The sequence below is a fragment of the Myotis daubentonii genome, unplaced genomic scaffold (genome assembly GCF_963259705.1).
Source record: "Myotis daubentonii unplaced genomic scaffold, mMyoDau2.1 SCAFFOLD_94, whole genome shotgun sequence".
Classification (NCBI taxonomy): domain Eukaryota; kingdom Metazoa; phylum Chordata; class Mammalia; order Chiroptera; family Vespertilionidae; genus Myotis; species Myotis daubentonii.
Genome location: NW_026775529.1, coordinates 86,631 through 99,362, shown reverse-complemented (window position 1 = coordinate 99,362; position 12,732 = coordinate 86,631). Strand labels below are relative to the sequence as shown.

Here is a 12,732-nt window from a genome sequence, read left to right as displayed (position 1 = left end):
AATATGCACCAGCCTGGCCCAACTCCCAGGAGGCTACAGGGCTTAGCTGCCCAGAAGCCCACCCCTTGCAGGTGCTCCGCCCTCACAGGCTCCTTTGCATGCAATAAAGTTAGAAGTAGAGGATGTGGTCCTTCTTGGCTCTCCTGAGCCAGGCCACAGGCAGTGTGGTTGCAGCCACAGAGGGCCAGTCGCTGTGATCTCCTGCCACAGGGAGGAAGGGCTGGCCAAGTTAGACACCAGAGCCCAGGTGAACCAACAGACCCCCAAAGGACAGTGATGAATGGGACCTGGAGCGGGGGATGGGACTGCATCTGCCACAGGCTCTTGGAGGAAGATAGGAAACTCCGGGAGCTCTACGGGGCCTCGGAGATCTCCTTAATCTCAGGGGCTTACCGCCTATGTGAACAAACCGAGGTCTAGAGTTGCAGGGCTCCAGGCCCAGCCTCCCTGGCAGGGCAGCCTCTTTCTCACCTGGGCTTCCACCAGTAACCCCACTGCGTGGGAGCCCCTGGCAGTGTGTCTTTCCTACAGGGCAGAATGCAACTCCTTACTTCAACCAGCTCATGCAGGCCCAGGCTCCTGGGCAGCTAGGAAGAGCTGCCTTCTACTACTAGAGAAAAGCTCTCACCTTACACACACCTCCCCCAAATTTCAGAAGAGGCTCCCTAAGCCCTACCTTCTCCTTGACAACATCCCTCCATCCCCAGACATCCAAATGACACCCCCAGGCCATACACTAGTCTACCTCTCAGATCCCATGAAGGTCAGACTGCTTCATTCATTTCTTCAGCAAACATTTACTGAGCACCTATCTAGCTGGGGATAAGACAGTGACCTCTCTTATCAGGGAGCTTGCCAGTGGTGAGGTAGTAATTATTGCAGTGACAGATTTTCTATGGGTTGTGTAGAGACCTCCTATAGTGCCCTGACTCAACAGGAGTGCCACAGGGAGAGGGATGTACTCCTAGTAGCCAGGAGTTACATATCCAAAGGCCCAGAGGGGAGCAGATCTGTTCCAAACAGAGCAAAGCAGGTGGGGCTGAGACCTAGAGGGTAAAGGCGGAGGGGGGGGGGGGGGGGGGAGGAAGGGTGAAGAGGACAGTAAGGCCTTCGTGTGGGGACTTTCTTAGGAGCAGAGGGACCTGCTCTCATTAATGCCTTCCCCAGCACTGAGACCACGGGCAGCCGCTCCTCATCTGTGGGCCTGGAAATTATTCACATGCTTTCCCTGGAGGAGCCCCAAAAGGAAGGCCTTACTGTCAGTGGTGTCGGAGTTGTCGCTGCTGATGGAGTATTTTCGCCTCTTCTCTTCCATCTGCAACAAAAGGCAGGCCCCATTATACACGCAAGCAGCCCAGGAAACCCTCAATTCCCCAGAAAATCACCAGTAGCCTCCCCCCTCCCTCCCAGCCAGCCCCACTCCACCCCACCCACCCTGGGTGGGATGAGGGAGGGGAGAGGAGGCTGCATCTCCATCTCCTGAGCCCAGAGTCTCAGAGGAGCAGGAGTCTAAGTTGAGAGGACCTGCCCAGGAAACTCAGGGTCACCAGAAAATCAATCCACTCCCAAGTAAAAGTTGCAACCGGTGCCTCACCGGGTGCGGAGAAGGGAAGGCAGTAGGCCCATCCTATCTGAGTTTAAGGACAAGCCAGTCCTGCCTGCACTGAGGACACATCCTGAGAGGGGCGGCCAGGAGTGTGGAAAAGGGGGTGAGTACAGGGAGGCTCCAAGCTGGGTCCCTGAGACACACCAGGCCCAGGGTGACTGGTCCTGGGCTGGGCTCCCTCCCTCCCCCACTGTCCTTCTCCTGATAAAAGTACAAACCAACTTTATCTTGACTACAGTACCTAACTTCAAGGTAAGAAGGGCAGCTCTCCCATGCTGCACTCATTCCTCTCCCCACACTATCTCAGCCATCTCCAGTTCCTAACAACCCGGTGAGCTCTGAGCTATTTGCTTCAGTTGCCGGGGAGGCTCAGTGCCTTGTCCTGCTAGTAACTGTCTGAACTGGGATTTGAATGCCTGTGGGCTGATCCCTGAGCCCACACTGAGCCGCCTTTGTGCCCTCCTCAGCGCCTGCCTGTTGGAAGTGCTTTCCCACCCACTATTTCCTCTAATGCTACAGAGTCCTGGGTGGCAGAGCCTGCTCCTGTCCCCTGGGAGGGGAGCACACCCAGGGCTTGTTAACCTGCTCTGGGTCTCAGCTAGTTAGTGGCCGAGTGCTAATGTGAGAACAGATCTGGGGCTCAGGGCCCAGAGCACTTTCCACCATGTTCCTGTTCCTGCGAGTCTGGAACCCGGGCTGCCTCACTGCCCACAGCAAACGGCAAGGAGCCAGTGTCAGCAGGGAAGAGCCCCACTGCCCAGCCCAGCTGTAGGCCAGCCAGGCTCCCGACCCCGCCTATGATCCTATCTACTATCTGCCACCACCCAAATCCGCCTTTGCCAGGCCTGTGGCCTGCAGGGACCAGGGAGCATCAGGCAGGGGTGATTACCCAGACCTCTGAGCTGACCAGGAGGACCCGCCTGCCTGGAGCTTGACCAGAACCAGGAGCTTCTCTCTACCCCGTCCCCCAACAGCAAGATCAGGATGACAGGAAGATTCACTGGGGCTGCTTATTGCCCAGCTCTGAAGGCGTGGACAAGTGCTCTGCAGAGGGTGTGGAGGGATGGAGGGATGCCTGGTGGTATGAGGTGCATGGCTGGCAGGAAGGTGGGAACAACTCATTGCGGTGGGGAAGGGGGACGCCATGGTACACAGGGGCCTTCCTAAGCCCTCAGAACAGACCTTTGGTACAGGTGGGCAAGACAGCTGCTTCCCTTTTGCAGATGAAGAAGACAAAGCCAAGCGGTTAAGTGGTTTGCCCTGGATTGCAGTGCTTTAAGAAATCTGTCTGATTCAGGAGACCATGAACAATCTTTAGATGTCTCTGCCTCTGTGCAGCCTAGTGCAATAAGGCTCTACCACCTGCAGCCACCCATCCTCGCTGTCCTCTGGGGTCTGAGGGTGACTTTAAACGAAGCCCTCTAACCTACTACATCTTGCTAACCCAGCCCTATCACAGGCGGGTAGAAGTCAAAGGGAGGTGCTAGAATTGCATCCACCTGTTTCCCCCTGCAGTGGGCTGTCCAGGAATTGCATTTCTCTTCATTTCTAGCAAGGAGGTCACTTCCAAGCCAGGCTCTCCCATAGCATAAAAGCCACAGCCCCCACTAGACCAGGGACCAGGGGAAAGACAACTGGGTCTGCGTTTTTACATAAATCTGCTGAACTGAAAATGTTGGCAGCTGATTCAGGATTTTAAAAACACTTTCAGGAGGCCAAACTAAATACATCTGTGGGCCAGAATCAGCTGGTGAGAAGAAATGAGAGCAGCGTAAAGCCCTTGGCTCTCCACATAGATGCTAGTTATTAATACCATGCAGCCTTGGGCCAGGTGGAAAACCCTCCTACCAGTGCCCACCTGACGGGGTCCTCAGAGGGAGCGGTGACCCTGTACAATAAGGAAGGTCCTCTGTGACAGGACCCAACTGCCAACACCCTTCTCTGAATGCCGTTCCCTGCTGCCCAGGACCTGCCAGGATGCGGACTGGCGCCCCGCCCTCACCCAGGTCCCTGTCCAACCTGCCCTCTGTGAAACATCCCGGAGTCCTCCTGGGCAGGGTGTTATTAAGGGTGCAGATTTTGTGGTGGTTTAATTGAAATAATAACTAGGCTTCAGAGGATAGTCACTGTTTGTAAGTGAAGCTTCCTTCCTTTGAACCATGTCTGTTGCAAAGGCCACCCTGCCTCAGGTGAGCCTCCACTGTCAGTGGCTAATGAAGCCCCGGTGAGGCCTGGGCTCCCCTGTGGGACCCCCTTGCCCCCTGAACCCGCCTCTCCACCCCAGCAAGGGGTACAGGGAGGACTCCTTCACCAAAGTTGAAGTCTAAGACTGCAAATGCAGGTGGGGCTTGGGGGTGCTGAGATTTGATCTTGGCCTCTGGGTTTTCCCTCTCCACTGGCCCCTCCAGTGTCTCCCAAAGCAAGGTCTGCTCTGGGAGAATACCTCAGGGTCACAAGGCACTTTCTTTTGGAGACAGAAGTACCCCTGAAACCCCACCTACAAAGGAGACTGTAGGAATGAAAGGGTCATTTTTCCTTCCATTTGCACCTCCCACACTGCCCCCAGCATGGAGACACAGGTAGGAAGCTCGCCTTTGGGAGGGTGGGTGTCACAGGGTCGCCTCAGTGAAGCAGCAGCCCACAGCCTCTCAGCAACCCGAGGCAAGTGGGCTCTCCCTCCAGAACACACCATGAACCCCCCCACCTTTCCCCCCTGTCTACTGCTACCAAACGGGTCCAAGCCATCTCATCTCTTGCCTGGACTCCTCATGTATCTCCCAGCTTCTACTATTGCTCCCTCATAATCCAGGATCCACACAGTAGCCAAAATGATCTTTAAAAAGTATAAACCGGGCCCTGGCAGTGTGGCTCAGTTGGTTGGTGGGCATCACCCTGTGCACCGACAGGCTGCCGGTTCGAATGCCAGTCAGGGCACACACCCAGGTTGCTGGTTTGATGACCAGTTAGGGTGCATACAGCAGGCAACCTGATCGATGTTTCTCGCTCTCACGCTCTCTCCCTCTCCATTCCTCTAAAATCAATAAAATTTTAAAATAAAATAAATTATAACGTATACATTTTAAATGTTCCTATTTAAAACCTTTCCAAGGCTTCCTACTGACCAAAGGATAAAACTCAAGCTCCTCACCACAAGACCCCACATGATCTGCCTAACTCAACAAGTTCCTATCGACCACTAGCCCTGCTCCACCATTTTCCAGCCACACCGGCCTCCGTTCATTCCCTGAAGCAAGCCTGACAGCCCAGGCTTTGAGACCTGTACACAGCCTGTACCCTCTGCCTTGTAATGGTCTATGCAGCCTATGCATGTCTGGCTTTTCATTTTTCAAGTTTCAGCTTAAATGTCACATATGCAGGGTGCCTTATCTAAAGAAAGCTTCCCATCCTGTTATTTGGCGTCTTCAGAGCATCCATCATAATTGGTGTTTGTCCAACATCCTTCTCCTCCAGAATATATGTTCCATGAAAGTCAGCCTGTCCGGATCCCTGCTGGGCCCCCATGCCCTCCGTGCATAGCATTCAGCACAGAATAGGGGCGCGATACGTGCAGAGTGCTGAGTGTGTTCATGTCCCCTCCCTCTGGAAGTGTGGGGACCGTCCGGCCCAGCGGGCCTGCCTGTCGCTTACAGGAGCAAACACCCCAGCCCAAGATTCGTCCTGTTTTCACAGCCCTCTTCCCCATCTTAGCCTCACACGTTTTCCAGGACTCTTTATTTGGCTGGGCTCCTGGCTAATGATCAATGTCAACTTAGTAATAGGGCAGCAATTTGGTGGCAGATGTTTTCTTGGCAGCACTAGTCACTGGTCTTAGTGGGGGCCTTGGGTCTGGACTTGAAACATCAATGCCCAGTGCCAGCCCCCTTTAAAGACTTCTCTGCAAATAAACTCAAATAAACACCCTGGGCTTCCATTAACGCCCTTCCAGCTGACCCTGGAACAGTGGGCCTTTCAGGCCGGCTACTGCAGCCGCTCCCTGGGCAGTTACAACACCCCAACCTGGCCTCCAGCCTCTCCTCTCGGGGGCCACCAGGCCTGCCCTGACAGCCACCACACACAGCAGGATTTGGTCTTCCTCCTTAAAAAAAGGGGAGTGGGGGAGGCTTTCAAGCAGGCAATTTACCATTCCAGACACAATCTCTCAAAGAGAAACAAAAACTCTCCCTGTCTGAGGCAGACCACTAAGGCGTGTGTGTAATAAGATGCTAATACAATTTAATGATATTTCGGCTGGAAAACCTGTCCTCAGAGCCTCCTTGTGTCGGGAAGGCCAGACATTCAGAAAACAAGAACTGCATACTCTTAAATGGCTTTAAACGGGGGTCAGAGCCCCACTCTTTCCTATCTCTCATTAACTTTAATGCCTTCTCAGGGATAGTAATTGCCGTCACAAAAATGATTTTGTGCACACAGATCCTCAAACTTGCTTCTCCAAGCACAGGGAAGCCTGGACTCTCCTTCGACACCCATCAGTGCCCACCTGCAATTCCAAGTGTCCCAGAGTGCACCCAGCTCCCCTAGAACATGCTGCCCACACCCACCCTCCAGACCCAGTTCTGGGCACATACCAAGGGGATCCTGGGAGAATGAAAGGGGCTTTGTCTATTTGTCCTTCAGCACCTCTCACCCTACTCTCCACCTCAGAGAGGGCAAAGCTCAGTCCACTTGCTCCCACAGATGGTTGCCCATTGGCAACTGCAGGGTCCTTCTGATCCCTTCTTCAGAGAAGGGAGTTGGCTCTTCAGCCTACCCTAAAGGGGAGAGATCAAAGGTCAAAGCTGCACTTGGACCCTGTCCAGGTCATTAATAATAATAGTAAGAGTGACTAATACTAATCAAGTGTTTACCACATGCCTGGCTTTGGGTTTAGTCTTCTCTATGCGACATTGCTTAATCCACGTACCCGCCATGAGATAGGTACTATTATTAGCCTTATTGGTAGATGAAGGAACCGAGTCACAGAAACTTTCTGATTCCAGATGGTATACCCCATCCCACTGGGCTACAGTACACAGGCCTACAACTCCTGAGTGTGGCCGGGGTCCTCCAGATTCCTATGGGCACCTTCCTGGGTTCCTAAGCTTTGAGCCACATGGTAAGGGTCCTAGGAGGGCAGAGAAAGCCAGAGGTACTCCCCTCCTCACAACTCTGACCTGGTCTTCCCGTAGAGAATTTGGAGGCCCACAAAGAGCCTGCTGGATGAACTATGAAGAATTTGGACGGGAAGCCTGTGACCTGAGTCTTGGGTATAAGACAACTGCCTCCCTGTTAACAGGTACACCAGTTAACCAGGACACCCTGCCCCCAACTTCAAGGACATGGAAGTCAATGTCAAATGCCTAACCTTGACTCTGGGGGGCACCTGGGGCTGGGGACCAGCAGTCCCACTTCACCTGCCAATGAAAGCTAAGTGGAGATTTATGAGAGCGTTTTAGATTAGTATTACTGGCTATTTAGCCAGGCAACTTAGGGAAAGGAAAAGCATGTTGGATGGGAAATATTTGCTGCATGTCAAGCCCAAACAACTTTATCCTTAAACACTTCATCTCCAAAAGTGCTGGGGAGACCCCTGGCCAAAGAGCTTCAAATCCAACATTCACTGCAAGTCCTGCTGCCTGGGGCAAAGACTTCCCTCTGTGAGGCATTTGCTGTGGAACCAAATGCTTTTCCACTCTAAACAACAGCCAACAGCACTTGGGACAACTGAGAGGGCTCCAGATCAAACAAACATTCTTTTTTTCTACCATGCAAACTTTCTCAATAAATTATTCGCCCACTTCGGATCAAAGCCTGTTTTTGCAGCCTGTGACCTAAAAAGCAAATAGCAACTCTTAAACATGAAAGCCCTCCTCCCTGCCTGGGTCGGCTTTATTACTCATTCCTTCCCCTTACAGTTATTCTGTTGTTATTTTCCTCCTCTGCTTGTTAGATGGCTCCGCCAGTCCCAACCTGTCCCAGGAAGATGGGACAGAAGGGATGGCACTTCACTTGGGGCCCTAAGGTGAGCAAGGAAGTCAGGGTAGGGGAGAAGCCAGCACCCTGGGAACCCAGAGAAGCCAGCACCCTGGGAACCCAGGAAACAGGGCCAGGCCTGGTTGGCAGTTCCCAGGCCGGTCCATTTGCCAAATGTCCTACTGGGAATTCTACCAGTGAAGGGAGTTAATGCTACCCTGGGAGGAGGGCGCAGGTGGCCCTACCACCACCAGGGCCCAGGAAACAGTTTGCAAACAGAACCCTTAAGGGGACCTCCTGATAGCTTGCCTGGGCTCAAAGCGCAGGGCTCCTCCCCTATCAACAAAGGTGAGATGGCAGGTCAGGCTTGCCACTCAGCCCCTCCCCATCCTTTTGGCAATGCTGAGTGCAAACATGATGCCCCCTGATGATCCCCTGCAAACTCAGCCTGCGGGTGAAACTTTGTCTCAGAATCCTGCAGATGAGCGGGGGGAGGGGGGCGGCGGGTGCTAAGTGCAGGGGCAAGGTTTGGAAATCTGCAGAGACCAGAGGGCTGCAGTGTGCCCTTGGCACTGGGCAAAGGGAAACATGGCTCTTCCCGCTCCCACCAGCCCTGGGCATGAAACTTGCGGCGAAGATAGTAAGAAAAATATAAAAAGTCAAGTGCCCTGGCGGGTGGCAGAGTCTTAGGAGGTTGGGGGTGGGGGTAGGGATGGCACGCGCCTCCAGTCCGCCCCTGGAGGCAGTCCGCGGGACCGCAGGCTGGAGGCGCGCCGGCGTGATTCCGACCGCGGGAGCCGGGAGGAGGAGCCGGAGGTGGCTGCGGGGGGCTCTGGCCCAGGCAAAGGAAGGGCAAGAGGCGGTTCAGGCCGGGGGTGGCGACGGGAGGTGGACTGAGCGCCCGGGGCGGGGGGTAGGGATTGGGTAAAGCGGTTATGGGCCCCGCGCCCCTTGTGGAGTGAGCAGTTGTGGGGAAGTGTGTGTGTGTGTGTGTGTGTGTGTGTGTGTGTGTGTGTGTGTGTGTGTGTGTGGCGGGAGAGGGGGTCTTAGGCCTCTGGATGGTACAGTGAAGCCATCCTGTCTGTCTTGCTGACATCCCCATCTTCTGACTAATCGCGAAGCTGACCCCTGTCTCATCCCTTGGCCTGGAGCAGAGGGTGTCTCAGGGCCCAGGGATAGGCGGGAAGGGACCGGAGGGAGCCACAAGTCTGCACACAGGCGGGGAAGAGGCGGGAGGGAGCCGCTCCGCAGGCGCAGGCGAGTGGGTGGGAAGAAGGGAGGGAGAGAGGAAGAGAGGAAGGAGGTGAGGCCGGGAAGATGCCACTGCCTGGGGGGCGGGGCCGGGCCGGGGAACAGGGAGAGCGACTGCCGCGGTGCTTGGTGGGGGCGGGGGCTGCAGTGTCACTCATTTGGGGGTCGGGTATGAGAGTCCAGGCTGGGGCTGCCACTAGCCTACGTCTTCCCGGTACCACCCAGGGCGCAGGGGCGGAGGCGGAGAGCCGGGGACTGCAGAACCTACCCCAGAGCGGGACGCGAACCCGCTGAGTTGGGAGAAGGTAAACAAGGGCCACGCCCCCTGCCGTCGCCCCGCGGGCGCGCACCCGCGGCTCCGGCCGCCGCGGGTACATTTCCACTCTCTCAGCTCTTCTCCCCCGCCGGACTCCCGCGCAGCCCTGGAGGAGGGAGCTGCCCCCGACCCAGCCCGCTCCCCGGGTGCCGGGGCTGCGCACCCTCTACACTCACCTGGAAAGGGCGTCCCCCACCCCTCCAAATAACTGTGTTTAATTTGTGCAGAGCTTCAGCGCCCGGGAGCTGAGCACGCTGCCCCCGCGTGCAGCGCCCGCGTGCACCTAGCCCGGAGAGGGGGCGACAGGGCGGAGGCAGTGGCCCCCGGAAGGTGTCTGGGACCCGGCTGGCTGCACGTGAGCCCAGCGCGGGGTCATGTGCACCGGCTCAACCCGGTTCGTCGCCCGGACGTGCTGCGTACCAACAAAATGAAACTCGGGGCGACAGGAGGGCAGTTAACTCTGGGTCCTCCGAACCCTCGTCCCCGGCTGCACGATCTCCCCTTGGCACAGGTCTCCCGCTGCAGCCCCTCCGCCCAGCTCGAGCCGCGGGGCAAGTTGCAGCCCCTGCGCGCCCCCGCCCGCCCGCGCCCCCTAGCCTGCCCGGGGGCTCTTTGCCGCAGTCATTAATAAAGAAGGTCGCCAAACTCACCCTTCCAAAAGTTGTTGTAGCATGCGCCCCTCTCAGCCTCCCCGCAATGTACTCTTTAAAACACGACTGACCAACATGCGCAATCTCTCTTCCCTGTGCTGTGCATCCCCCCTCCCCCCGCGCGCTGGCTTCCTAGAACAGGCAGCCAGCAGGAGAGAGAGGGAGCGAGCGAGCTAGAGACAGAGCGAGGAGCGCTGGCAGATCTGTTGCAAAAACACAAAATAACGCCGTGGAGATGCGCAGGGCCCATCGCTGGGGGCTGGATCTTACCTTGCTCCGTGGTGCCCTTCCGAGGGGCGCTGCCCTCGGCTACGCGCCGCGGCGGGGACCGGCGCGGGAAGGATGCTCCCGAAATCCGGAGCTCCAGGGGCCGGCGCGGGCGGGCGGGGGGCGCGCATCCATCCGGGGTCGCGGCGAGGGAGGCGACGGGGCCCGCGGCGTCCCCGGCCCCGCGCCTCTGCCAGGGGCGGTTCAGCCCGAGGGACCCGAGCCCTTGCCTTCTAGCAGTGGGCGCAAAGTAACTCCATGGACACTACTCACCCCCACCAAAAAATAGCTTCCAACTGCGATGGCCGCGGTCGGGACCATTCACCAACCCCCCTGTGTATGTTTCTGTTTCTTTTTAAACCAAGACTTCCTTGTGATCTCTTTAGAAAAAAAAAAATGTGTTGGGGTGGGGGTGGGGTGGTTGGGGGCGGGCGGGAGGAGCAAGGGAGGGGGAGTAGCCACTTTTTTCTTATTCAGTCCGAGCTCCACTCCTGACAACCCCCCTCCGTAGCCCGCCACCCCCCCACCCCCCTGCGCCCAGTTGTTTGGCTTAAGAAACGGGTCCAGGTAGCGTTGCAGGCCGCAGGAGGGAGGGTGCCCTGCCGGGCTGCCAGCCTGCCTGCACCTCGAGCCCGGACTCCCCGCGGACTCTGGGGCGCCCCCAGCCCGCCCTGTCCCCAGGGCCGGGCCCGAGCGGCGGCTGCGCCCGAGCAAGTCCCATCAGGTCTGCTCACACTTCACACACTCACCCACATACCCCGCCCCTCCACTCTCTCACTCACACTTTCTGCTCACACCCCGCCCCCTTCTCGCCCCAGACCCGGGCGGTGCCCCCCGCAACCTTAAAAAAAAAAAAAAAAAGGCAAGCTTATACTTAAAAAAATCTTTTGGCGCCATATTAATGACGTACTTAAAATTTGCCATTTCTCCCTGCGTCAAAAAGACGTTTCTTTGCAAATAGCCTGAAGGCGACACTCGCGGAGGGAACGAGGTTTGCATTGAGCACCCCGCCTCCCGGGGCTCCAGCGCTGGAAGACCCCCGCCCTAGGCCCTGCTCCTGGATCGCTGATTTAAAATGCGAATCGAATAAATCGCGTGGCGTTTTACAGCCAGAAGTGAGCAGAAAGTGCTGGCAGGAGCGGAGGGGAAGGCGCGCGCGGGTCTGGGGGAGGGGGGTGCGGCCCTCCCCCCCCCCCCCCAGCAGATGGAAACTACCATCCCGGGCGGGGAAAACTTGAAATTGTGGGCGACCTCTAGAAAGGAGGGGCAGTCCATAGAGGGTCCCTCTCGGGCTCATCGCCCCCTCCTCCCGCCCGGGTGCCTCCTGGCACCCAGCTCTGCCCCGCATTTCCGGGGGTGGGGAACGTAGTGATGGGTGGGTGGGTGGGTGGCTGCAGGTCCTGGCCCTAGAGGAGTTTGCCCCGGGGTATCCCCTTCCCCTTGCTTGTCCTTCCCATTCCCCATAAAGGGTTAAAAACAGAGGGGCAACTTCCAAGGGTTGGCACTTGGCGAGGAAGCGGGGCGCCCCTCTCCCCACCCTTCGCCTCCTCGCCCCTCCTCCTCCGGCTCCACTTCCCGACTTGACCTTGTGGTGCACAAACAGTGCGCTCGGATCCTCGCAGTTTCTGGAAGAAGAGCTTGTGCTCGCCAGGCAGGCGGACTGTGGGGCGGCTTGCGAGCGGTGGCGGGGCCTTGGGTCGGTTCCCAGAGCCGCGGGCCACACCCACTCAACCCATAGTGCCCGCCGCGCTCACCTTCTCTCGAGGAAGGAGCCCGGCTGGCCTCCTGGATGGGGAGGAGTGAGAGGCAAGCTGCAGCCTTCTCCCGATGCTCCCAGCTGGGGAGGAGGTGGTCAGGTCTCGGGCGGGATTTGGGAAGGGAGACCTGGGAGCCTGGCCCAACATCCCCAAAGCATCATAGCCAACTTTTCTTCACCCTACCGTTTGGGGGCCCCTCAAAGATGATCCAATAATTTTTTTCAGCTCACCTTTGGCTTTGAAGGCACATGGATGAGTAATGGGCCAGGAACCACCTTCCCTCTCCAAGACTGAAGGTTGTTTATTCTTTTTCCCCCTCTGCCCCCGACCAGGGTAAGATAAATATTCAATTTACATAAGGTGACATTTATGTCACAATTAAAAAGATTACCCAATGGGATGTTGTGAGCACATTTCTTATAGGAGAAATAAATCTAATAATAAACTCATAACAGCACAAATCTTCTGACGGGACTGATTGTCTACACAACAAAGAGGGAGATGATGGATGCTGAAATAAGCACTTTTGCAACAAGAAAGAAACAGGAGCTCAAGGGAGTCAGTTCAATATTTCTCCTTCATTCACAAAGTCTGGGAGGGCTGGTCTGGCAAGATTGACAGTCTGTGTATCACCTCCCACTTAGTTTTAGCTCTCAGTGGTCAGTTAGCAGGATTTGCCAAAGCCCGAGTCAGCGACAGTGTTAGGCTGTGGGCGTGTAAAAAAATGGTTAAATACTTGGGTTCTAATCCTGACCCTTCAGTTCAGAAGCTGCTTGATGTGGGCAAGTGAATTCATCTCTCTGGTTCTCTTTTTCCTCTTCTGTGGAATGGAGTGGTGGCAGGGTTCCTAAGGCCATGTGTACATGTGTATATATGTACATATATGTATATATGTACACATACATGCTATGTGTG

General features: G+C 56.3%; 1 protein-coding gene and 1 long non-coding RNA gene across 8 annotated transcripts in view; one reads left to right on the top strand and one right to left on the bottom strand.

Moving 5' to 3' along the window:
- The window catches only part of JADE2 (jade family PHD finger 2), a 51,684-nt gene extending 39,894 nt beyond the window's left edge, over window positions 1-11,790 (bottom strand). Inside the window, exons 1-3 of one of the 7 annotated variants that reach the window (XM_059680740.1) lie at window positions 10,064-10,493; window positions 6,193-6,375; window positions 1,258-1,315 (exon numbers count right to left, since the gene is read on the bottom strand). In XM_059680740.1, the coding sequence (XP_059536723.1) occupies window positions 1,258-1,315 (58 nt within the window). In that variant the 5' untranslated portion in view covers window positions 6,193-6,375; window positions 10,064-10,493. Of the gene's footprint in view, window positions 1-1,257; window positions 1,316-6,192; window positions 6,376-9,793; window positions 9,915-10,063; window positions 10,831-11,645 lie in introns of those variants that run through there. The other 6 variants (XM_059680741.1, XM_059680743.1, XM_059680745.1 and 3 more) reach the window with 6 other exon arrangements.
- Window positions 8,940-9,792, top strand: LOC132225768 (uncharacterized). Its single transcript, XR_009450982.1, has 2 exons — window positions 8,940-9,132; window positions 9,371-9,792. It is a non-coding gene; the product is annotated as an uncharacterized LOC132225768 (long non-coding RNA).
- Window positions 11,791-12,732: the final 942 nt, after the last annotated feature.